Source organism: Falco peregrinus, chromosome 10 (assembly GCF_023634155.1).
Source record: "Falco peregrinus isolate bFalPer1 chromosome 10, bFalPer1.pri, whole genome shotgun sequence".
NCBI classification, from domain to species: Eukaryota; Metazoa; Chordata; class Aves; order Falconiformes; family Falconidae; genus Falco; species Falco peregrinus.
This window is the reverse complement of record NC_073730.1, coordinates 9,438,108-9,461,359: the sequence shown is the minus strand read 5'-3', so window position 1 is coordinate 9,461,359 and position 23,252 is coordinate 9,438,108. Positions and strand designations below refer to the sequence as shown.

The 23,252-nt window shown below is 49.6% G+C and overlaps 1 protein-coding gene across 1 annotated transcript in view; it reads left to right on the top strand.

Moving 5' to 3' along the window:
- Positions 1 to 6,065: 6,065 nt before the first annotated feature.
- The window catches only part of NOTCH2 (notch receptor 2), an 88,205-nt gene continuing 71,018 nt past the window's right edge, over positions 6,066 to 23,252 (top strand). The window contains 2 exon segments of the mRNA XM_055815067.1: positions 6,066 to 6,244; positions 16,230 to 16,311. Of these exon segments, the coding sequence (XP_055671042.1) occupies positions 6,163 to 6,244; positions 16,230 to 16,311 (164 nt within the window). The 5' untranslated portion in view covers positions 6,066 to 6,162.

Here is a 23,252-nt window from a genome sequence, read left to right as displayed (position 1 = left end):
CTCGCAAACCCCTCTCTCAGGCAGGTTTTCAGAAAAACCCCACTTGCAGCTTCTTTCCCTCTGGGACCCCAGAGAAGTTTGACCCTGGGTGGTTTCCAGCAGCTGCTTTGCCAGGGATGAACATCCCAGAGGCGTGGAGGGGCTGCGCCAGCATCCCTGCAGCAGGGCAAGTGCCAGCCCTGGGCACCTGGTGCCGGGTAACTGCCAGGGCAGCAGGGCTTGCGGTTCAGCCTTCGAGCGCCCCAGTCCTTGTCCTCCCTCCTTTGGGCACCACTGAGGGGCTGCAGCAGCTCTGTCCCCTGGGGGGCTCGGGGGGCCGCAGCAGCTCTGTCCCTTGGGGGGCTCAGTCCCACCGGGGCCAGGGAGGGATGCCCCGCAGAGCTGGGCAGGGGGGCTGAGGAGGTCGCTTCCCCCTCTCCTTGTGCTTTGCTCCACCGCGTTGCTGCCAGAGTGACCTTTCGGGAAGGAGGATGTCAGTTTGCTGCTGCCCGAAAATGGAGGCTTTTCAGATGGCGAGGGGCTGGGTGTGGGTCTGGCCGCAGGGAAGGTGGCTGCTGGGACCAGCCCTCCCCACGGGCCTGAGTCAGTGCCAGGCCCGTCCCGGCACCCCCAGGGTTCCGTGCCCCCCATCCGGCTGATGCAGCTGGGCTGGTTCCCAGCCCCAGGGCAGGACACCAGGCACCTGCCCAGCCCCCGGCAGCCTCCTCGCTCTGTCCGCGTTGGCCCCCCAGACCTGAGCCCTTTAGGGGTCCCTGGGGGTCTGGCTGCTCCCAAGCCCCTGCGGTGCTGGAAAGAGGTGGGGCACAACCTTGCCGCAGCCGAGGCTCTGCCGGTGCTCCCTGGACAGCCTCCAGCAGCCAGCTGCCCTCGAACGTCCCCAGCGCTGCTTCCCCTGGGGCAGCCGTGCCACCTCCGTCCCCCTTCTCCCCTGGCGTGGGCACTGTCTGGGTCCCCCGTGGGCACAGGGGTTCCCCGGGGTTTGCCGGGCTGTGCCCGCAGCCTCGCAGCATCTCGCACGGCTGCTCCCAGGCGGCTGCAGTCATGCCTGAGCTCACAAACCCGTCGGGGGGGGGGGGGCGGGGAAGCAGAAGTTGGGGAGTCCCTGCTCCCCATGCCCAGCCCAGTGGGGCTGCCAGGCCCCGCCACGGGGCTTTCTGTGGGCTGAGGGGCACATGGAGGAGCCCAGCGTGATTTTGAATCATGACTCAGAAACCTGCCTGCGGCTGAGCCCCAGCGCTGTGCAGAGAGGTGATAAACCTGCTTCCCTTGTCGGTGCTTTTTTTTTTCTTCTTTTCCTTCTCTCAACATCCCACCAGCAGCACCCCAGCCTGCGGGTTCTCCCTGGCCACCCTAACACGCTTCGCTGCCCTGGCCTGCTGCCCACGCCTGCTGGAAACGGGACTCCCCAGCCCCATTGTGGCACAGCACCCGGGGTGGAAAGTGCAGCCAGCCACAGCTGGGGCACTGAAAACGGCAGTAGACACAGGTTTTGCATAGAGGAGCAGAACTAAATGTCCTTGCTAGAATCACGGTGACCCCAAGTCCTCCATGCTGGGTGAGTCCTCGTGGTGCTCAAGCTTGCGGAGCTCCGGGCACGTGTGGCTCCCCGGGACCTTTCCCGGAGCCCTGTGTGCCCCATGCATGGCCATGAGCCCCTTGCAGCTGCGATGGCATCTTGCCCTGGCATCCACCCCGGGAGAGGAGGGGGCTGTTGAGGCAAGAAGGGATCTGAGCGACCTCTGGCTCAGCACAGGCTTGGAGCAGGCTGCACAGAGCAGGATGAGGCCCCTGCCTAGTGCCAGAGGGATGTAACAGGGTTTGCTGGGGGCTGAGGCCAGGCTCTGGGTCCCACGGGAGCAGGAAAAAGCCTCTGTTCTGCTTTCCCGTGTTCCTACCCACATGGGGACCACAGGTGATGGGGGTTGTGCCCAGGTGGGCAGCTCGCAGAGGCCACGCGTGCACTGGGAGAGGATGCTCACGGGCTGCAAAGCCCCGCTGCAGCTTCTCAGTGGCCGTGGACTGAGCGGGAGAGCTGCAGGCTCCCATCCATGTGGCTGGTCCTGGCTACAGACCTGGGCAAGGCACACGAAGGGCAGGTCTCAGCGGTGCTGAGCAGCTGCCCCTTCCCCGAGCGGCAGCTGTCCCTTGTGCCAGCCATCCTCACAGCCCCGGCTGCTGCCTGGAGGGTGGCCACAAGTCACTGACTCCCTGCTCCATCGTGTGCCCCGAGCCAGGAGCATTTCGGGAGCTTCGCAGCCACCCCGTACATCCCACCAACTTTGGTAAAAGCTGCGCGGCTCCGTCTGCAATATAAATACTCCATGGGCTGCTGCGAGCAAGGGCAGCGGTGGGGAAGGCTGAGGGTGCGAATTCCCCGGGCGATTAAGCGGGACAGCAGAGGCGGCTCAGGCCCGGCACATTCCTTCGGGGCTTGATGCAGGAATGCCTTTGCGCTCCTCTGTTTCTTTTTAAGACAAGACTAGCTGGCAGGTAAGATAATCACGGTGTAAGCCAAGTCATGTGAATGTTAAGAGTTAGCAGATGAGCCACAGGACGAGCTATTTGCCATGCAGGCACAAGGCTGCCAGCCCCACAGATTTTGCTGGAAGCCTCTCTCCCTCCTGTTTTTCTTAAACCTCTTTGCTGCTGACATCTTGCAGCTATGAAATACCCTCAGCTTCCATTTTAACAGGGTTCCAGCTCTCCTGTTTGCAAACGAGAAGGCTGAGATATATGGTTCAGGCATGTTCTAAGGACCCCCAAAGCAGGGGCAGGTAAAAATGAGGCGACGTTTATCTCGGTGTGTAAGATGCTGGGCTGTGAGGCAGGCGTTTGGGTGCGGGCTGAGCTGAGGGCTGCACGCCTGAACCACCAGCAGTGTCATGGAAAGGTTATGGCGAGAAAACACAAATTATTCTGAGAGTACCAATGCGAAACTGGTGAAGCCAGTGGTTCCTCTGGGGTGAGGGACAGAGAAGTACAGCGCCGCTTGCTAACCACATACAGACACCCAAAAAAGCACCTCCGTGAGTTTTAAATCCATTTTGCCTTCTGCACGGAGAGGTGGGGAGAGCACCGCCGAGCACCCAGGCACATCCCTCCTGGACAGCATCACACTGGCTGCAGAGCGAGGGGGCACAGGGGGCCAGGGGATGCTGCCCCAGGGGCTACCTCCCCCAGTGAAGCAAGTGCAGGTGGGGGGCAGGATGCTTCACCCCCTGTTGCCACCAGCCATGCCATCTGCACGGACCAGCGGCTCGGCATCACCTGGGGTGTCCCTGCTGAGCCGGGGGACCCAGACCCCAACACCACCAGTGACAGCCCAGCACTGTACCTGCTGGTGATGGCCCGAGGGCTGGTGCACAGGGCTGGCTTTGGAGCAGCGGGGTGGGAAGCCTGAAGAGCTCCAGGGCTGGAGAGCTGTCTGCACATGCTGAGGCGAACACAAATGTGCCTCTGCTCTGTGGCACAGGCAACCAAAATCATCGGGGTGGGGGTGAGGCTCCTGCCATGGAGTCAAAGAGGGCTTGATCCCCCACCCTTTGTCCGCCAAAGTGCCAGGATTTCCCTGATTGCTGGGGCAGTTTAACAAGCGATGTGGTGGATATGGAGTCTGTTCAGCTCTCCTAATCCCCCAGCTGGCATCGCACACAGCTCTGTGCCAGGCGCCCTGCCCGCACCCTGCCCACCGCCCCTCGCCACCCTGCGCACCGGGGGCTCTGCTCCCAGCAGGACACTCCAAAGCAGGGCTTGGCATGTGCAAAACCAGGAGGAAACTATGGAAAACCTTGCCGGAGCCCTCCAGTTTCAACACGGGCTGCTGGTCGTGTCTGGGTGGGAAACTGGGGGTGAGGGAGGCTGGAGGGTCACTTGTGTGGGTGGGTGGCCTGTGTGGTGCTCCCCGGGGCTTGTTTGCCCATGATGGCATTAATGGGACTGTCACAGGGCACAAAGGACAAAGCAATGCTGAAACATGTTTTTAACTCCTCACAAAACAGCTTATTGCTGAACGACAGACCCATGGGGGTGATGGGGAGCTGCCTGAGGAGCTTTGGCATGGGGACACAGCGGGGTGCCTGCCTCTGTCCCCCTCCCACTCTGCCCTGTGTGGTCCCTCCTGGCATAGGCAAGGCAGGGTGGCCTTGGGCGGTTTGGCCCTCGCCTCCCCAGCTGCAAAAGCCACCTCCATCACACAGAGGACCTGCTGGTGGCTGCTTTCACCCCTTTCCTCCAGCAGAGCCACGGGGGGATGCTCTCCCCCATGGACAGCTGAGGACAGTGGGGTCAGAGTGGCAAGGTGGGAGCCATCAGCAGGTTCCCCAGACCTGTGGGGCGAAGCAACACCTTCCCCCCGCCAGGCCGGGCTCCCCCACGGGGCCTCATTTGCCAGACAGAGCTGGCTGCACCTTCCCAGCGCCACACTGGGACCGTAGGTGCTGTCCCCACGTGGGGCTGGAGCAGAACACAGGCAGCAGGGGACTGGCCGCCTTAAGGTCAGGGATAAGTAATGCCCGGAGAGGAGCTAGGAATGGCAGCTTTTGGTGAAATGCCAGATATTCCTCCCATTATGGGAGTACGGGAATATGGGAGCATAGCTGCATTCAGGAGAGCATCCCCAAGCCCTCCTTGTTCCAGCCACATCCCCGCCTGTCCCTCCTCCACTTGGCGTTGTGGCTGTTGCAACCTAAGTGTTGGTGGCTGCCACCCCTAATTGTATACGTGGAAAGTTTTTGGCATGCTGGGGATCTGGGTTCTGCCTTGGCAGGCGAGGAGGTGCGGGGAGGGCGGGTGCCAGGCGCAGTCCCCTCGGTCGGCTACCATGGCTGTGGCACCAGTGTCTGCCCACGAGCCGTCACAGCGGCCATGGGATGCTCCGGCAGCTCTGTGGGACGGTGGGGGATTCATCACCCAGGTCACATCAGCATACCTGGACAAATCATCATGGAGGTAGGATGCTGAGCATCCAGCTCGTGGTAGGAGCTCCAGGATCTGGCGAGTTACAGGGGGAAAACAGTGGTGTTTATTCATTGCCCCTCTCTCCCCCAGCCCGCACAAGCCTGTCCTGGTGGCCAGGCTGCCATGTCAGCACACAAAGGGCTCTCAGCGTGGGGCAGACGGCTTGTAACGCTTTAAACCATGGCTGAGGACTGGGAGGGCTCCTGAGGTTGAATTTAGTCCAAGGCCGTGGGAAGCCATGTGTCCTCCTGGGCTTCTGTGGTACCAGTAGCCGTGGGGTGAGCCGTGGGGTTGGGCTGATCCATGGGGTGAGCCATGGGGCAGGGAGCTGGCACAGCTGCCCCAGGGCCCCCTTCCCACCGGGATGAGCTGCCAGCAGCCACCACTGGGTTTGGGTTTCCATCCCCATTGGCGCCCTGGGTGATGCTCCATCACCCCACACCTGGGCAGAGGGCAGGGCCGTGCCCCTGCACGTGGGGTGCTCCACCATCCCCCCCCGGGGGCACCCACCACCACTGCCACCACCCCACAGGGGCACGACAACGTGTCCTGCTGCCCGTGTCCTCCGTCCCCCCATTGCCACCGCCATCCGCCCCCGCCATCCGCCCCCGCCATCTGCCCCCCACCACCATCTGCCTCCCAGCCCCACCACTATCCACCCCTCATTGCCATCTGGACCCATCACCACCTGCCCCCCACTGCCATCTGCCCCCCACCGCCATCTGCCCCTATCACTATATGCCCCTCATCACCACCACCATCTGCCCCGCATTGCCATTCCTCCACATCCCCATCTGCCCCCCACGCCCACTGCCATCTGCCCCATCCCCATCTGCCCCCAGTGCCATTCCCCCCAGCCCCATCCCCACCCGCCTTCCACATCCCCATCACCATCCGCCCCCCGCCGCTTCCCATCCCCACCTGCCCCCCTCCTCACCGCCCCCATCGCCATCTGCCCCCCAGCCCCACCGCCATTCACCGCCCCCGCCATCCGCCCCGCCCCTCCCCGCCTTTCCCCGTCGGGCGCCCCCTGGTGGCGGGCGGGCGGACGGGGCGTGGCGGGCGGCGCGGCGGAGGAAGCGGGGGCGGTGCGCCTCTGCCGTGTCCCTCCGCGCGGGGTGGCCGCAGGCGCCATCGGCGGCTGTGTCGATCCCTCCGCGTCGCGCCGCGCCGTGCCGTGCCGTGCCGGCGGGAGCGGCCGTAGCCATGGCCCGCGGAGCGGAGCCGGCGCTCGCTGCCCTTCTCGGCCTGGTGCTGGCCGTGCTCAGCCGCGCCGAGCCCGCGGCCGGTGAGTGGCGGGGGCGGGAGGGCGGCGGCGAGGGGCTGCGGGGGCCTGTGGGGCTGCGGCGCTACGCGGGCGGCCCCTCGCCTGGGGCCTGAGGGGGTGCCCGGGGCCGCCCCTCGCCCCGGGCCGCTCCGAGCGCGGCCGGCCCGGCGCCGGTGTCATCTCCTCCCGCGGGGCCGGCCGGGGATGAAGGGCTGGGGGGGGCGCCTGGGGTGTCATCGCGTGGGGGCGGCCCGGGCCACCGCCTCTTTGTGTGGAGCGGGGCCCCCCAGCCCCAAGGTCGGCTCACCTGCGGGGGGGCTGTCCCGGGGGGGCTGCTGCTGCCGCCCCCGGGGGGAGTGAGGGGGCTGCTGCTGTCCCCGAGGTGGGGGAGGCGGCTGCTGCTGTCCCCAGGGGGAGTGAGGGGGCTGCTCTCCTGGGGGGGGGGGGGCTGCTACTGTCCCCGGGGGAGTGAGGGGGCTGCTGATCCTGGGGGGGGGGGGGGGGCTGCTGTCCGGTGGGAGCTGACACGTAACGGAAAGCGCGAGGGAAGCCGTGCTTTACTGGCAGCGATACGCGGGCTGTCGCAGCCGTGGTTTGAGCGCTCGAGGTCTTTTGATTTCAAAACACGGGAGAAAAGGGCTGGCTGCTTCCCATCGCCTGGGATACCTGTGCGTCCTGTGCGCCCCAGCCTCTTTGCTGGGGACATACCTACACACACAGAAGGGATTCCTACATCTCCTCCTCCTCTAATTGTTAATCAGTTCAGGCGTGATGGAGCCATATGTGCACATCTGAAGAAACTGCTGCTTTCCATCGCTGTTGCGCATCGGCATTTGCAATGTGTTTTGCAGCCGGGCTGGAGAACACGGTCCGTAGCCTTAACTGCTGGGTTCTGATGGATTTCACGCCTCTCCCGGCAGCAGTCCTGCTCCTAGAGCAAAGCATGTGCAGCCTTGCAGCACGGTAAAGCTATCCGGGACCAGCAGTCATTGATTACTTGCGCGGCTTCTCATTCTTTCTTCCTTTTTTACTCCGGGGAGGCGGGATTGCTCTTCAGGTGACTTGTGGAGAGTGCAGCGATGGGAGAAGGTGGTAGTGGAAGTTGTTAAGTGTGTGACTGCGACGCTGATTATTTCAGCAGTTTTACTCTTGGGTACGGTTAGGGGTGGAACTTGTCTGCAGAGTTTTGACCACTGCTGCTGGTTTGGTTGCAGAGTAGTTGGGCTAATCAGTCTATCTGTTTTTACTTTGAAATGGCCATTATTTGTCTCCTGGGAAAAATGTTGGTCTTCCCCCCACCCCTTTCCCCAACCCCTCTGAGATCTGACTTACTCGTACTAATGTGCTGCAAGAAGATGGTTGGAGTTAAAAAAAAAAACAAAAAAACCCCTGTTTCCTGACTGTGTGTTGGCCAGATTTGCTTAAAAGTGACTGGAAAAATAAAGAGTCTTTCAAGGGTAGGTGTATAGTAGCACTGTTGTTTCTGGAAATGGCTTACACAGATCAGTAAGATGGCAAAATACTCTTCTCCCCCCCCCCCCCCCCCCCCCCGAAGACTAATGTCTTGCCCACTTAGTTTGACTGTACCTTCATACCAGCAACTTACCAGTTCATTGCTAGCCCTACCAGTTCTTTCTCTTGGTGGGGGCTGAGAGGGAGAAGTACCTGTGGTGTCACTCATCACTTGACGGGGTGTGGATACCTACTGGGCTGCTTCAGGTCCTCCCATGCTGTAGAAATTTTTGGCATTGTGAGTAAAATTTCCTCCTGGTGCTTAACAAAGGCTGGTTGTCAGAGATGACAAATCTAGACTGAAAATAAATGACTCCTGTTGTTCGTGAGATACTGACCTGCATCTGGTCCCTGGGAGTGGGACTTGTGGCTTGAATTAATGGGAAAGATGAAGTCACCGAAAGGGTATTTTCAGGTGCATATTCAACTGTCTTGACACTCTTGTGCAAGAGAGGGCAGGTATCTGATGTCAGCCCTCTTGGTCAATAAATAGGAGGCTCCTGGATGCTCTGAGTGCTATGGTTTGGACTACTCAAGTCTGCCTCATCATGCAAGCCCAATGATGTAGCAACTTGCTTTTCCAGTTGAGCCGTTGTTTAGTTTTGCAAAAGGCTGCAGTTGAGGTTGCAGTAAGCTGGGGTGGGGCGGCAACACCTGTGCTTTTGGTGAGGATACTCTCCTGATAATTGCTGTGAACGATTTGCACCTCTCCTGATCAGACAGCAGCCGGTAAAACAGGAATCCTGGCTAGTGAAGCCCACCCTAGTTACTACCCACTGCTGTTATTAACGCTTGGATTTTGCTAAGCCCAGCTTCACCAGGTTGCCGTTGACTGTCAGCCTGTGTTTCTAACAGGTTTTTAATCTGGAGGGGTGCAAAGGTAGCACATTGATGCAGATTGCAGTTTGAGATCTTTAGCTTTAGTTTAGAGACTTTTGAGGACTTCAGGTAATGCTGACAATGCCGGTCTGCTTGATACAAATTTGCTTATGGAAGAGCAAGTTTTACTTGATCTTTTGGAAGTGTTGCTGCCTATCAAATTTGTTCTTATCAAAGATGCCAATTTAAACTTTCAAAAGGGAGCATGATGAGAATCTGGCTAACTGGCATCGCTTCCTGCAGGGCACCTCTTAGTCATATTAGAAATACGTGAAGATCGTCTTGCTGATGTTCTCAGGACTTGGATCCTTGGGAAAATAGGACTCACGCCTCTGGTGGCATTTGGCAGTTGGGGCTCTTACAGTGGGTGGGTTGGGTTTTTGGCAGCTTCCACAGCTGGTTGCCTCCCTCCCTTTTATTAGGTGTCTCGCTGCTGTTGCAGTAAGCAGGTAATTCTCTTCAGTGCGCTCTAGTTCTGTTCAACTTCTCCCTTTCTCAAAAACCTGTGTCTGTGCTGAGAGAAGGGGACTGGTGCCTGGAGTTTGAACCCAGGACAAGGAGTAGGTGAAAAAGCAGCAGCAGCAGCAGGATTCTGGCAGCCTGTTTCTTCTGGGCTTGAGAATCTTATTTGACAGCAAAACCGATCAGTCACAATTTGTAACTACAGATACAGTGTTGTTTCCTTCAAGTTTGTACTGTTGGCTAATGATGGTTAAGTGGAGGAGCGATACAGTGTTTATTAATTCTCACTCCTCCTGTGGGACATGTTAGGGAAATGGCATCCATGTTGGGGGGGAAAAAGAGCTTCCCTAAGCATCTGTGTTAAAAAGTCCTTTTGTAGTTATATTCTTACTTTCTATTCATTCTCTGAAATCATCTTGCCAATAGAAGTCAAGGGCTGTCAGTGCCCATCTAGAAGAAACAGTGCTTATATCATTCTAAACACGGTCATCTGAGAGCTGCAGAAATAATCGTTCGTTCTGTTTAGAAAATAGTCTGTTCCTAGGGCACATGTCCTTTTTTTAGACTGCTCCGAGGATGAAAAAAGAGCTTTGTATCTCAAAATGGCATGGGCGCCTGCTGTTTGTTCCATGCAGCAAGTCTTCATCTTGTTTCTCTGACATCACCCGGGACGGCTGCAGAAGCGTTGCTCAGCACAAGTAGCGGGCTAGCATTTCTGCACAGGCAAACATGCTTAACGTTCAAATTAATAAAGATTTAGTGCTGGAGAATGATGGAAGACTTTGGAGAAGACAGGAGCATGGCTTCTGTCTGCCAGATTGCCATGGAAACACCAATACCTCTTTGGCTCTAATTGCCTTCCCTACATTTTTTTGTTGAAAACTTTTTTCTCCCCCCCCAACTAAATGCTTTATGTCGCAGTTCTGGATTTTGAGTGTTTTGGCTTTCTTTGGAAAACTGAAAATAGGGGAAGGCAGGGAACTGTGTCTGTGGAAGGAAACGGAGGATATTGTGACTGACACAGACTTTAAAACTGTATTGCAAGTTCATCCTGAATTCAGTCTGTATTATAACTTGAGCTTTTATTGGTGGTTTCTCAACAGGAACAGTGTCACATGAATTGTGGCTGCACTTGATAGAAATAACAGCCCTCTTGCAGCTTCCTGGGCCTAAGACCCCGACAAGAGGAAGACTTTAACTCTACCTCTGAATTTGCACGACGGGTTCCCCGCTCTGTTGTTAGGAGGGCCAATCAGTAGTTTTTGCCAGGTCCTAGAAGTTCAGAGGGAAGATTTGAAACAGATGATGGTGGTGCACACAGTTTTCCTATTAGTACTCTCAAATAAAAAAAAAAAAACAACAAACCAAAAACCTGATGAACTTCCAAAGCAAAATTTCTTCAACTTACAAGCTTGTTCTCCTGAAATCCACTTAAGTATTTTTTTTGCAGGGTGGTTGGTTTTTTTTGGTTGGTTTTTTTATGCTTTCTAGGGAAGTTAGTGAAGGAAACCAGCTTAGCTATTGGGGGTTTCTGTCCCAAAAGGTACAGGATGTTGGCTGAGTGCCTTCACACCCCTCTGAGCTCTGCTTAGCTTCTCAGTTGATGAGTCTTGCATTATCCAGTTGATTTCAGGCTTTTGTGTGCAAAAACGATGGAGATGTCTTAGTAATCTGATTAAAGCATTTTTGCTTTACAAACTATTTCCGTGCCTTTATAGACAAGCTTTGTCCTTTAACTGCTGTCCTCTGTCTGTGAAGTGCAAACTGGTCAGCATGTTTAAATTCTCCAAAAGCTAATCTTTTCTAAATCTGGGCTGACTATAAGGCTTTATCACTTTTCCACAGTAAGGATTTTTACTAGTTTGCTTCTTCCCCCTCTCCTTGTGGCTGCCATGGGGCGATCTGTTCTTCAGGGGAAAAAAAAAAAAGCTATTTTCATATTTTCAGCTAGCACACACTTACGAGTGGGTTCTTCCATGGTATATAGTCTCACTGGAACTGTAATCTGTTGAGGCTAGTGAATAGTGTAATTAGCTATTTCTCCTTTTTGGGTTTCCTCCAGAAGTTGGTTATCTTTGGGTATTGTCTCCATGTGTGCAGTGCTGCTTATTCCTTACCAGCTTTTTCAGCAGCTGTGTGGTGTGAGGTACTGCTGTGGGAGGGTTGTCCCTTTCTGCACCTTGAGGATCTACCAGTCTTTCTCCAGAATTGCACCTTGTGTTTCAGCATTTTCTTCTTTTTTCAGACTGTATTTTTCCTGTAGGGAACCAGAAGCTGCTTTTGCTCCCTTGGAATTTAAGACCCCTTGCTTTGTAGTTTGCTGGTGTTTCTGACCATGCTGATGGTCATAGTCTTCAGAGCTGGTCCACCTCTGGCAAGCAGCCTGAGCTTGTGTAAGGATTTGCCGTGCATCTTCTGTTGCTGCTATTTGAGGGCTTTGAATCTTTTTTTTCCACCTTTCTCTTCTTACATAATGGGTAACACCACTGAAATGACAGGCTAGTTCTCATGAATGTCAATTGAGACAGAAAATCCACTGGCTATATAAAGGTTATTGAAACCTATTTTGTCCTTTAGTTTTCTTTCTAGTCTTTAATGTATTTTAGCCTGACTTTTCTTCTATGCTTGAGTAGGTTGTTTACTACCCTCTCCCACAAGAGAGCTGTTGAACCTATAGACAAGTGTCAACCAAATACAACAGAGACCTAGGTTCTTAAAATATACTTTCTGTGAACTTCATGGAAAATTTGTAGACAGAATGGAGGAGAGAGAGAGAGAACACATACAGTGTCCTCCCAAGGAGAAAGATGTACCAGCAGCTCAGCAGCATTCCCTGCCAGAATATTGTTCTCCTATTTAAAGTAAAACCTTTGGTCGGAGCCTACAGGTTCTTAGATGCAGGATAATCAACCACAAAGCTACAGGAAACCAGCTTTGTAACGTCTCTTCCTCACAGCATTAATTGTTTTGGTATTTTGCATTTTTATTTCTGCTTGACTTTTCCTGAACTTGTGGGTGAGGACTTTATTGGCATTACTTTCCTTTTAGTATTTACAACAAAGCCCTTTCAGATTTTCTCTGGTTATGGCTCTGTTTCCCTATAGCACTCTTCTCTTTTAAAAGCTGAACTCTTGATACTTACAGCTTCTGATCTTAATCCATCACTATTTCTTCTTAATTTTCTCTCCTGGAAAGGATCTGAATTTGTAGTGGGCAGATGAAGTATAGAAACCACATCACAACTTCCCAATCGTCTTGGCATCCTAAAGAACAGCAAGGCAGAAACACAACTTTTCCTTCAGTTAAAAAGGTTAAACCTGGGTGAAATTGTATTCCAGTTAAGTGTGAGCTTTGCAGTTGGGCGTTGAGAATCACAGCACTTCCTATAGTGTTTCCATGAGTAACACTTTCTGCTTGTGCTCATTCTGTAGCAGTGGCTACCTGTTCTTCTGTCTGGCCTTGGAAAATGGTCCTGGTGGGCTAGTTAAATGTCAGGTTAGAAATTATGTTTGAATGCAAGCGTGTGCAAGGGTTTGTATGGACTCTAGGCTGGGTAGTATAGTTAATAACATTCATCTCGTGTGCACTTAGGAGTCCTCATCTGAGTATTCTTTCAAACTTGGCTATGATACGTGCTAGAAACTGGGTGGTTCTTCCACAACGTGGTGGCCTGCCTGCTTCATAAGAAGCCAGCCTTTTGATAATTGTGAGGTGTCTTCCCAATATTCCTGTAATATGCCCAAATGGACTACTAAAAATCATGAGGCCGTTCAATACATTTAAAAAGGGCCGTTCAATACATTTAAAAAGCCATGGGATTTCCCCTTCGAGACCTGCTGGCATGCCACCACCGCACGAGAGCACAAGGACTTGAAGCATCAATGCTTATGCTTGGTCTGGATTAACCCAGCTTCTGATAGTCATGGTGGTTTTGGCAAGTTAGAGCAAGTCCAGAACATGGACAAATAATTGATCATTGCTGGTTTTTTTTAAACACAGAAGAAATTTGTCAAAAGCAGGCTGTTAGACTCAAAGCCTTGACAGCATACTGGCGCGCTCTCTCTCTGGGTTCTAAAAGAATGGCTTTATATTTTCAAGGCAAGGCTGTCTTCGCTCACGCTGTACACACCGAAGTATTTCCAGTTGACATGATGGATGTAGTGAAAAGTACTTTTTGTGCTGGCTAAGGTAGAAGGTAAAATTGTAGCACTCAACATGATAGAGCAGTGAAGTAGCTTTTGAAGTAAGTTGTGTTGAAATGCCTTGGTTTTGTATGCATTGTGAAATTGTTAAAGATATCGTGAAATACAGGAAGACAGCGCTTTGTGCACAGAAATGCTAATTTTACTGTGAGAACTATAGCCTTCAATTTCCCTCGTGATTTCTTTTTTAAAGAGTAGTGGTTGTTACTTTTAATGCTCATTTTAATATAGAATATGGTTACAATTACCTTTTCTTTGCTTTAGTTGCATTTAAATGTATTTTATTCAACCTATTTTAGTCTCAAGCTGCAAAAGTACAAAAGAGTCTTTTTGCTTTTGTTTTCTTAGCTTCTTTCACTTCTAAATTACTATATACAAAATACATATTCAGCTGTCTGTGTTGCTCTATTCACTGTGTGTCTCTGTTAAAGAATTCTAAGGTCTAGTAGTAGTTTAATGACCTGCTAAACAGCCGTTCAAGGCAGGAGTAATTTGTCAAAAACCAGGAGAAAATTAATCATTACTTTGCTAAAGCCTCTCTGCATGGCTGTGTTTGGCCTAGCAAGCTAAACAGGAATCACTGTTTCAGATCCTTACTGTGACCCCGAAAGCCGTCACCCTCTTGCTCCCCTCCGTGCAGTTGTGCTGGGAGGTGGTTTTGGCCAAGTGCTAGTTAAGCTTTTACTACGTGGGTTACAAAATCAACTGGCTGCTCGGTTCTCACTAGGGACACAGCTACTCGAAGAGATTACAAAATTGTGTTTGAAAGCATGGGCACAAAAGAAATAATCCTCTGAGTATTTGCTTCACTGGCTTGGTGGGTGTGAAAAGAATGAAAATTCAAGGTAGTAAGATGAGAGTACTGATACGGTAAGGCTGAAATATGGTAAGGCTCACTTTTCCCTTCCTCCATTTCCCTGGAGTAGCGCAGGTAGTAAGAGAAATCCAGATCATTCCAGGTCCTTTTGCAGTGTCCCTTGAACGCCGTGTAAGTGCACTATGCTAACTGTAGCTAACCTTTGTTGTGAAAACAAGCTGCTGTAGTGTTAGACAGAAGCAGATGAAGTTTGGAGTTGAAGCCTTGTGGATGTTGCTGTTAAACGGGATAAAAATCATCAGACAGGTGCAAATCAGTGTGGTTTTGACCGCTGTGTGTGGGAATGTCATGCAAAATCCGTGTTAATATTTCTGTCGCTTAGTAACCCTGACCTCAGGGGTTATCTGAAAGGGCCTCAGAGTGGAATTTTGTTCATTTCCTGAGAGCTGTGCAGAAGCAGCACCATCCAAGTGCCCCTTCTTGAAGAATCGAGTTAACAGAAACAGCTGTACCCCTATTGTCAGAAATATTGGTGGTTTTCCTGGGCAACTGAGTTTAGTTTAAATGTATTCTCTGTAGGGATTGCAGGTGTGAAATGCTCCTGTAGTACCTCTTAGTGCATGGGACCTGTTTATGTTGCTCCAGGGTTATTGGGAAATAACACTTGAAGCCCTGGATAGCAGTAACTGGAGTCTGTTCCAAGTTGTCTGATTGCTGGGGTGAATTTGGGCTGGTTGCAGAGAGCTTAGCGGAACCGGTGTGTTAACTCTTCGGTTTCTGAGCCCCCTTCTGTAGTCACCAGAATATAAGCTTTGATGGTGGTTTGGACCACGTTTCCCTGGTGCCCCTTGATGAATTTGTATTGAAAATTTAATACCTCTTGACGTAAACTACCTTAAAAAAGAAAAAAAAAAAAAAGGGCATCTGCCCTGTGGCAGCTGGTACACAAGAGGGCAGTTTAGATGTTATTCCTCCCTCTAGGTGCCTTTAACCTAAGATTGGTTAAATGCTTTCCCAAAGGCAGTAAAATTGTTGAAATAGGGTCCGGAGAGGCACGGAAGTGTGTGTGTTTGGGGGCCAGGAGACAGAACTGGAAGGTGGGAAGAGCTTGTGACCTCTGGGCACATGGGTAAGTTTAGGGTAGGACCCAGATCTTGCGGTTTCAAGGGCTTTATCCACTAGTTTGGTGCTATTCAAGTGGCAGGCTGTGAGCTAGGTGGACTGGCTAAACTTTTGTGGTTCTAGAGTGCCCTCTGCTCCTGCAGGGTTTCCGTAGTTCTCACCCTTCTTTAGACACAGGCCCAGTGTGCTGCTTCAGGTTCCCGTGAAGAGATGAGCACTTGCCAGAGCTGAGGCTGATGTGAAGCCTGTTCTGATGGAAACAACACTAGAGCTTCCAGCAGACTTGGATAAAAATTGACCAGCCCTGAACTGTATCACACCTAATAGCTTTTAAAAACCATAACACTGAAAATATAGAGTTTGAGCTACAGTGTATCTCCTTAGAAACACCAAATTCTTTGTGGAAAGTCTAACATCTCTGATATTTTCGCTTACTCCCAAACACAATCCTGACTGATTTCAGAGTGCAACAACAGTAATGATGTTACAGCAAATTCTGCATTGCTAGAAATGCACAGCAGGTGAGATTGAGGGACAGATGCCCCTATTTCAGTGCCCAGTGTCCCTAGAGGTGATAGAAAAGAAGGAAGGGATTTGAGGCAAAATATTCTGAAAGAAGGCTTAGAAGTAGTTGCCTCTTACTTCAAAGAATTTCAGTCTAGAATTTTGATCAGAAAGTAGTAATTGGTGACACTTAACCCAAAATATGCAAGTGCTGACATGAATGTCTTTGTAGCTTGCTGAAATTACTGCATGCTTTGTTTTGAAAATCTACCTAAAAGAAATTCTGTAAACATTGAGTTGCCTGATGCACACATCTGTGATTCTTCTTTCAGTCTGGCTGTTTTGATGCTTCCAGAGATTAAACTAAACTATGTGATAGTGTCTATTGTTTTTGTTCCAATCATATAAAATTTTCTACTTAAAGATTTTCTTTCCCCATAATATGCTAATGAAGCTTTGACTTGACATGTATGGCTACTGATTTGACTGTTCTTTTCGCTTCTTTCAGCATTGCAGTGTATGGATGATTCCAAGCCATGTGTTAACGAGGGAAAGTGCATTCCATATCAGAATGGTACAGGATATTGCAAGTAAGTTGGTTTCATTTCTCATCAATTTAATTACCAATCTTCTGTCATTCAGGTTCCTAGCCAGAAAGGAAATGTGAGTTGTTAAGATTTTCTGATCGGGTGCATTCAGCATGACAGTTTTAGCACAGTTGGTGTTTCTTGATAATGCGTTTGTTCTGTGCTAGCTTTTTGTAACGTAAGAAATACGGATTTCTTCTTAGAATTTTTGGGTTTGGATCTTGTCAGCTTGATTTCTTTGCATTAGGTTAGGAAAGATTGCCAAAGCGATCGTAGAGGTCAACCCAGTACCTTGCTTCCAGACTCACAAGTTAGGTTGGAACTTGCTCTCCATCTAATAGCTCACTTTGTAGAGCTTCAGCCCTAATTTGAATATTTTGATGAGGTTTTTCAAAACTAGTGTGCTCTCTGAAGTGTGCCAGTTCCCTTCTGCATGCTGAAGAGCAACTAATATGTGGAAGTTGCAAAAACAAACTTAACAAAAACCACCCAAACAAACATCCACATTTGTCTTTATTGTGTAACTGATTTTGGTAAATGTTGACACCCATGTTCAATGGTGCCTTCGCTTTGCTGCTGCATGGAAAGCTGATCAGCAGGAACTTTGGCAGAGTGTCTGGAGAATGATATCACATCTATTTAAATGCAATTCACCTTTCAAACTGCAGTATTTAGAGTTTTTTTTAGATTAAGTGATATTTTACAGAAAGAGAAATCCTCCTTGTTCAGCAGGCTTAATTTACTACATCTGCAGTAAACGGATTATTTTCTAAACCTTGATTACTTCATCAGTGTAAGTTGTCCCATTTTCTAGCATGCTAAATCCCTCTTTTCTTAATGCTTACGTTCTTCAAATATTAGTGAGTTTTGTCTTGTGATTTAGCTTGGCTAACACACAGCTCCACTCTTCACCCTTTTCTGCACAGCCGTCTTCGCTTGCCACAACCTTTAGTTCTTTCTATCAATGTGGTACCTAAAACTGATACTTAAATTGCACCTGTGGCATACAAAGGGGAAATCATAATCTAATTTGAGGTTCTTCTCAGTTTCAAATCAATACCTGATGTGCAGAAGGGCCATGAAGACAAATAATGTAACTTGTTATTCCCTGTTGTTTTTTTCAAACTCCTTCCTAGTCTTTTACTTTCCATAGCTTTATATTGCTGTCCACACAAATGAGCTGCCCTTCTGAAAAGAAAGCTGGAACTTACCTGCTTTTCACCTATATTTTAGAACAAGCAATTTTGTGACGTTAGGAGGTAATAAGACTGATGTTGGTGCTGCTTGTACCTTCCTAAGGACATTTTCTCCAGCTTGCATGTTCCTCTTAACCACGTCTTAGACTTCTAATATTTTTCTTCTGTTACAAAATTGTTCAGTTACTTCATCTGATTGAACTTCCGTTCAGTATTTGTAGTGCAGTCCAGATCTTAACACATTTCCCTTATCAGAGTGGCAGCTTTGACCACTTTTTTTTTTTTAGTAGTGCAGAGAGTTATTTATAATTAATGTTGCCTTCTTCCTTTTTGTGCAGTCTTCTTGCAGGTCTTAAGCCAACCCCTCCTTCAGGTACCAGCTCAGTCCCTTAGCAGGTGCCAGAGTAATTGGAAAGGCTAACAGAAGCCTCCATACAGAGATTAGTACATGTCTGTTCCCTAGTTCTGGCTCAAGAACTCCTTTTTGCAGAAAGTAAGGAAAAAATAGCAAAAAAAACCCCTCAGTTGTGGAGACTCTACCTTTAGCAGGCTGATTCTTAGCATCCTGTTTTGGTTTTAAGTGTTGGTTGGGGTTTTTTTTTTCTTTTTCTTTCCTGCACTATGAGGAACTCTGAACAGGGGGAACTTTATATCTGGTGTAGTAACCTAGATGCCTGTCTGAATTTTTGATGGCTGTAGGAGTAGAAATATTCTCTTCAGGAAACTGAGCTTATTACTAAAGCAGGTGGCTTGGCTTCTAGCTCTGCAGGATCACTCACTGATTAGCTGAATCTCCACCCCTTCCACTTTTTTCAAGTTATCTGCAGTACTTCCTCTGCTGGGCAATAAGTTATTATAACAGGCGCTCTTCCTCTTTCTGCAGCTCCTCTCAGCCAAGTTGTTTGTTCTAGTGTGTGGCCAGTCTGTCTAGTTAATCTTGCTGTCGGTAAGAAACAAGTGAACCACTGAGGGAGAACCTGCATCAGAGGTGATCAGATGCGATGAGTAAGACATGAGTAACGTAAGCACTGATAAGCAAAACATCTAGTCTAGGTACTTGGCAAAGCAGAAAGTGACAGCTTGGTGCTGAAACAGCTTTCTGTGTCAGAAAATCCTGTAGAATGTACTGCATTAAAAGTGAAAGCTAGTTTTCTGCTAAGAAGTCTTTATTATGGTGCATCTGGCTTCTGTTATGGGAACAGCGATTGTGACCCTTGTAAGGAAATCTGAGTTGAATCTTTATCAGATTGTTCTTGCGAGTGCCCTTTAAATAGCTCCGTTCCCCTGGTGACGCTGCTGGCCCGTGGCTGTCATTTTGTGGCACTGCTTGATAGAATTCCTGACCACCTTTGACCTTGATTTTATATTTAGAAAATTATACATTCCTGTGTTTGCATCTTTCAAGGTCAGAATTTTTGTTTGAGTGATCTTTCTATACCCATTTGGTGACTAGCGTGGTGAGGGGCACAGACCTTGTTCTGAGGAGTATGGCTGTATCTGCAGCAGTGGTACCAAGGGGCCTGTCCTTCCAAGCTTTTTGACAAAAGGCAGTTTCAGTTTGGGGTTTGGCTCTGTGTTGTTGCACCGTGGTGGTATTTTGTTGTTGTGGGGTCCCCCCATCAAAGCACCTCCAGGCAGCCTATTTGCACATTGAGGTGTTAAGCATGAAGGAGCCTTCTTGCATGCTGTCGTACCTGGCAGAGAAGCAGTTTAAGTGACTGTTCGTTGCTTAATGCTAATTGCGAACATCCCAGGAAAACCCTTTCTCATCTGCCTGCTGCTGGGTGGCTGGGAAAGCAGCAGTAGGAAGAGTCTGAGGGATAATACTGCTAAGTTACAGTATTTCTGCAGTTGCAGGCAGGATGAGAAGGTGTCGGTACAGGGAGCTGTTTCAAGGACAAGCAGAGCAGAGATTTTGGCAGCGCTGCCCACTGTTTTCTCAGCATGAGAGTCTGCTCGGCTGCAGGTGGATGCAGGACTGGGCAGTCCCTCTGCACTGGGAATGGGGCAGGGCCCTGAGCAGGGACTATCGTAGCTGGGTTCCCCATGGTTGGCAGCTGTGGCCTCTCCCACCTTCCCTCCCCTGTGCCCCAGTGACGGGGAGCAGAAGCAAGACTGTGCCAGGGAGAGAAGCAGAAGTGAGAAGGAAGAAAGTTGGGCTTGGGGTGCGCCAGGGTTTAGGGAGGAAACCGAGCCTTGCTACTTCTCATGCTTCATAGGCTTTTAAGGTTGGAGTTTTGGCCTTGGGACTGCTGCATATTGTATGTCCAGAAGCGTTGTCAGCACCTCTGTATGAACCAAAGTACTGCTTTAACGCTAATGTCTTTTGTCCGGTCCTGGTGGTTAAAAAAAAAAAACAACAACCAACCCAAAAGTGCAGGAGCAACTGTGGCCCTTTTGCTGTGCTTAGTCAGATGGGGAGACGGCTGAAGTAGGCTGATGCCTAAAGGACAGTCTCCTTCAGCACATCCTTTCATGTCTGAAGTTGTCAGGGTTTGTGTAGCTTTGTGTGCTTCTGCGCCTCTTCAGTGAGCAGTGTTTTTTCTCACCGTGTGCAGAAGTTTGTTCATGCTTTTTCTTTGTGTGGTGCAGTTTTTACTTTTCTGCAGAGTGGCAACAGGAGGACCTCAAAGCATGCTTAAACTCCAAGCAGCGATGGCACAGCAGTAAGGGGCTTCTGTCCCAAATCTGACCCCCAGTAACTCCAACAATCTTGCCAGCCTTTCCAGCTGGACTTCTGGGGAAGGCAAGATCCTGGACTACAGAGCTGCTTCTGAGACTGCAGCAGATTATCTTCTTAGGTTGTCTTGAGAAACTAATCACTCCTAGACCAGTGAATGGGGAATACCCATAGGAGACTTTGTAGCAGGATGAGGTCTGAGAGTTTTCCAGAAGAGGCTAAATGCAGAAGTAGGAAAGTTGTCCCTTTCTGAGAATGGGCTGCCCTTTGCTGTTTCCTTCTGTCTCCTTCCAGAAGTTAGAGACCCTTGAGACCAGAGTAGAGGAAAAAGGGGAGAGTACACACACTTTTAGCTTCAGATCTGGGAACAGAGTAGTGATTTGAGTCACTTGGTCAAATTTTTCTATTGTGATTTACCTGTGCAGATCAAAAGCTGTTCAGAGCTCTGATGGTCAGAAAAAGCTGAACTAAACCTTGCCCGTTCAGACTTCAGTTGCTGTTACTCCTTGGCGTACTGTGGAGCGGTACACTGCAGAAGCGCTTTCCGTGGACGAGAAACAATAGCTGTGTACTGCTTTAAATGCAGAACAGAGAGGCCGTCCCATCCCATCGTTTGCTTTCAAAGTATGACGCATAAATGGGAGCCTTGAGACATGGGAAGGAGCATTTGTAAAGCTAACCAGAGAATCCTGTTCTCCCTCCTGAGAGGAGGTGTAGGTGTGGGAGTCAGAACCCGGGAGCCAGGGGGAAGTCTGGTTAAAATCTGCAGCAAAATAGCTGAGACCCTTCTCATGTTAGTCATCAGACTGCATCCCCCCTGTTGAAGCATCTTCCAATCAAAGTGAGGGGAGTGTTGGGTTGAGGGGGGCAGAAGCAAGACTACTATGAAATTCTTCCCTTCGTGTTTTAAATTAAAACCATCTGCTTCCTTCTGTGCATCTCCAGATGATATCACTGGGCCTGAATAGGAAACTCCCATGAAAATCAAACATCTGGAAGACTGGTTAAAACAGTCTATAAGGTGCATTTGAAGAAACTGTCCTGTGAATGTGCCCAAGCAAATATAGTACGGCAGATGAGGAGTTTTTTCCACCAGACTAGACATATTCCAGAAGTCTTTTGAAAGCAAGAAAGAGCTAAGTAACTTCAATCTAGTTTTGTGGCAGAAGAACCAAAAATGCAGCTTTTGTGAGTCTTCCACTTTCACTTCGTAGCATTGGGTTGTTGTTAGAGTGAATGCAGCTCTGCGGATTTGTGGATACTTCAAATTTGGATAAATACCTTCGTTTTGTTTTTACATCTCTTGTTTAGCTCCATGAGAGCCTGAGCTAAAGCAAATGCAGGCTGGAGCTGAAAAGGAGGAGGGAAAAAAAAAAATAATGGGCTGAGCTCTAAAGTATTTGTGCTGGAAAGTAGCCCAGAGAGAGTAAAGGAGAAGCTTTAATTAGAAGCAGCTGCATAGCTGATGCAGCCCACAGGACATTTTCCCATTTCAAACTCTCTAGTTTTCAGAAATCATGATTTGAATAAAGTTGTATGTGAAATTTGTTCTTAAAAGATTAAATTCCTGTTGAAGTAGGTTGAGAGACCTCTTGTGCTTCCAGAAAGCACCAGAACAAACTTTGTCTTCCTGTTTCTGTTTCTGAGTGTTAGATGGAAAACTGAGGAGAAACAGTGGCTTTTATTTGGAAAAGATTTGGTTTGCTGTTCTGAGCATGTCATTTGGAGCTGACACAAGCTGCTACAATTTTAAGCTGTTCTGTAGACAAGTGGCTTGCTTTTTTTTTTTTTGCTTTTTTTTTTTTTTCCTCCTAAAGAGAACTTGAAAGAGTAGGTTGGGATGAGAGTGGAGCAGGGGTGGTGGGAAGCTGGAGTTTCTGTGGAGGATAATCATACCCTTTAAAGAAATCTGGACTTAGACCGTGCTTTTTCACTGTTTGCCTCTATTTTTAGAGAAACGTTGTGGTGCCCAACATGAATCGGGGCAAATATTTGCATTTTGTCTACACCAACATTTAGAACTAAATTGCTAGTATTTGTGCCTAGAAATGTTGATGACAGGAGACATGGTTGAAAAATCTAGACTGTAGGTTTTTTGTTCTTTAACATTAAAAAAGGATTGCACTGAATTGCTGGAGGGAAAAAATTGCATAACTGTGTGACCAAGCTTTTCTCTGGAGGAGAACAAAATGGTGGGTATAAGGGCTATGTATACCTCATCTACCATCTTCCCACAGGCAGGCCTGTTCCCTCTGGCATATTCTGTAAGGCTTTGTCCTTCCAAGTATAAGGAGCTGAAGTTAAAAGAGCTTTTGCCGTTCCCTGCTGGAGTGCTCCCTTGTGTTTTTCTGATTAGCCTCAGAAGATAGCAGAACAAGCCTGGTCTTGGAGCGCTCTTCAACTTTGCACCAGAAAACTTGTGTACAAAATGCTGGACCAGTTGTGGGTGATGGTTGTGTTGTCTTAGAGCACAGATCTTTGCTTTCCTTTTAAATCATAACCAGCAGTGCTCCTAATCGGTGCCTAGGCTCCCTGTCACCTAGGGGTAACAGTTAAATGCCCCTTCCAGTATCCCCGAGTGTTGGGTGAGTGGGAGAGAAGCCATATTTTAGTGGTTTCTTTTGCTTGTGGACAAAACATGAGATGTTCCTCGACTTTCTTGTTTGTTTTATAGGCTTTCAATGCAAAAACACCTTAGGACTTACCTTTTAAAGGTGTTTGGGTTTATTTTGTATTTGTTGGAGTGGTGGATGGTGTTGGAGGACCTCTTCTTTGCCGGATGAGGTGCCCTGGATGGGGTTCTGCGAAGTTCTGGTTTGTTGCTCGTTCTTTCCCAATCAAGAGAATTACAAGTGCATGGCCCGTGCCTGCTGCTGTTAGTCTGAGGAGCGTGGTGTACTGCTGACACAGCTGAGCTGCCCAAAACCCCCATCAACGGTGGTGGTGAAACTAGAAGAAACCCCTATAATGAAATATTGCAAGCTTTTGGGACTGAAGTTCAATTTGACTGTACACATTCATCAGCCGCATATAGATGTCCAGAAACATGATTTAAGCGTAGTTATCCA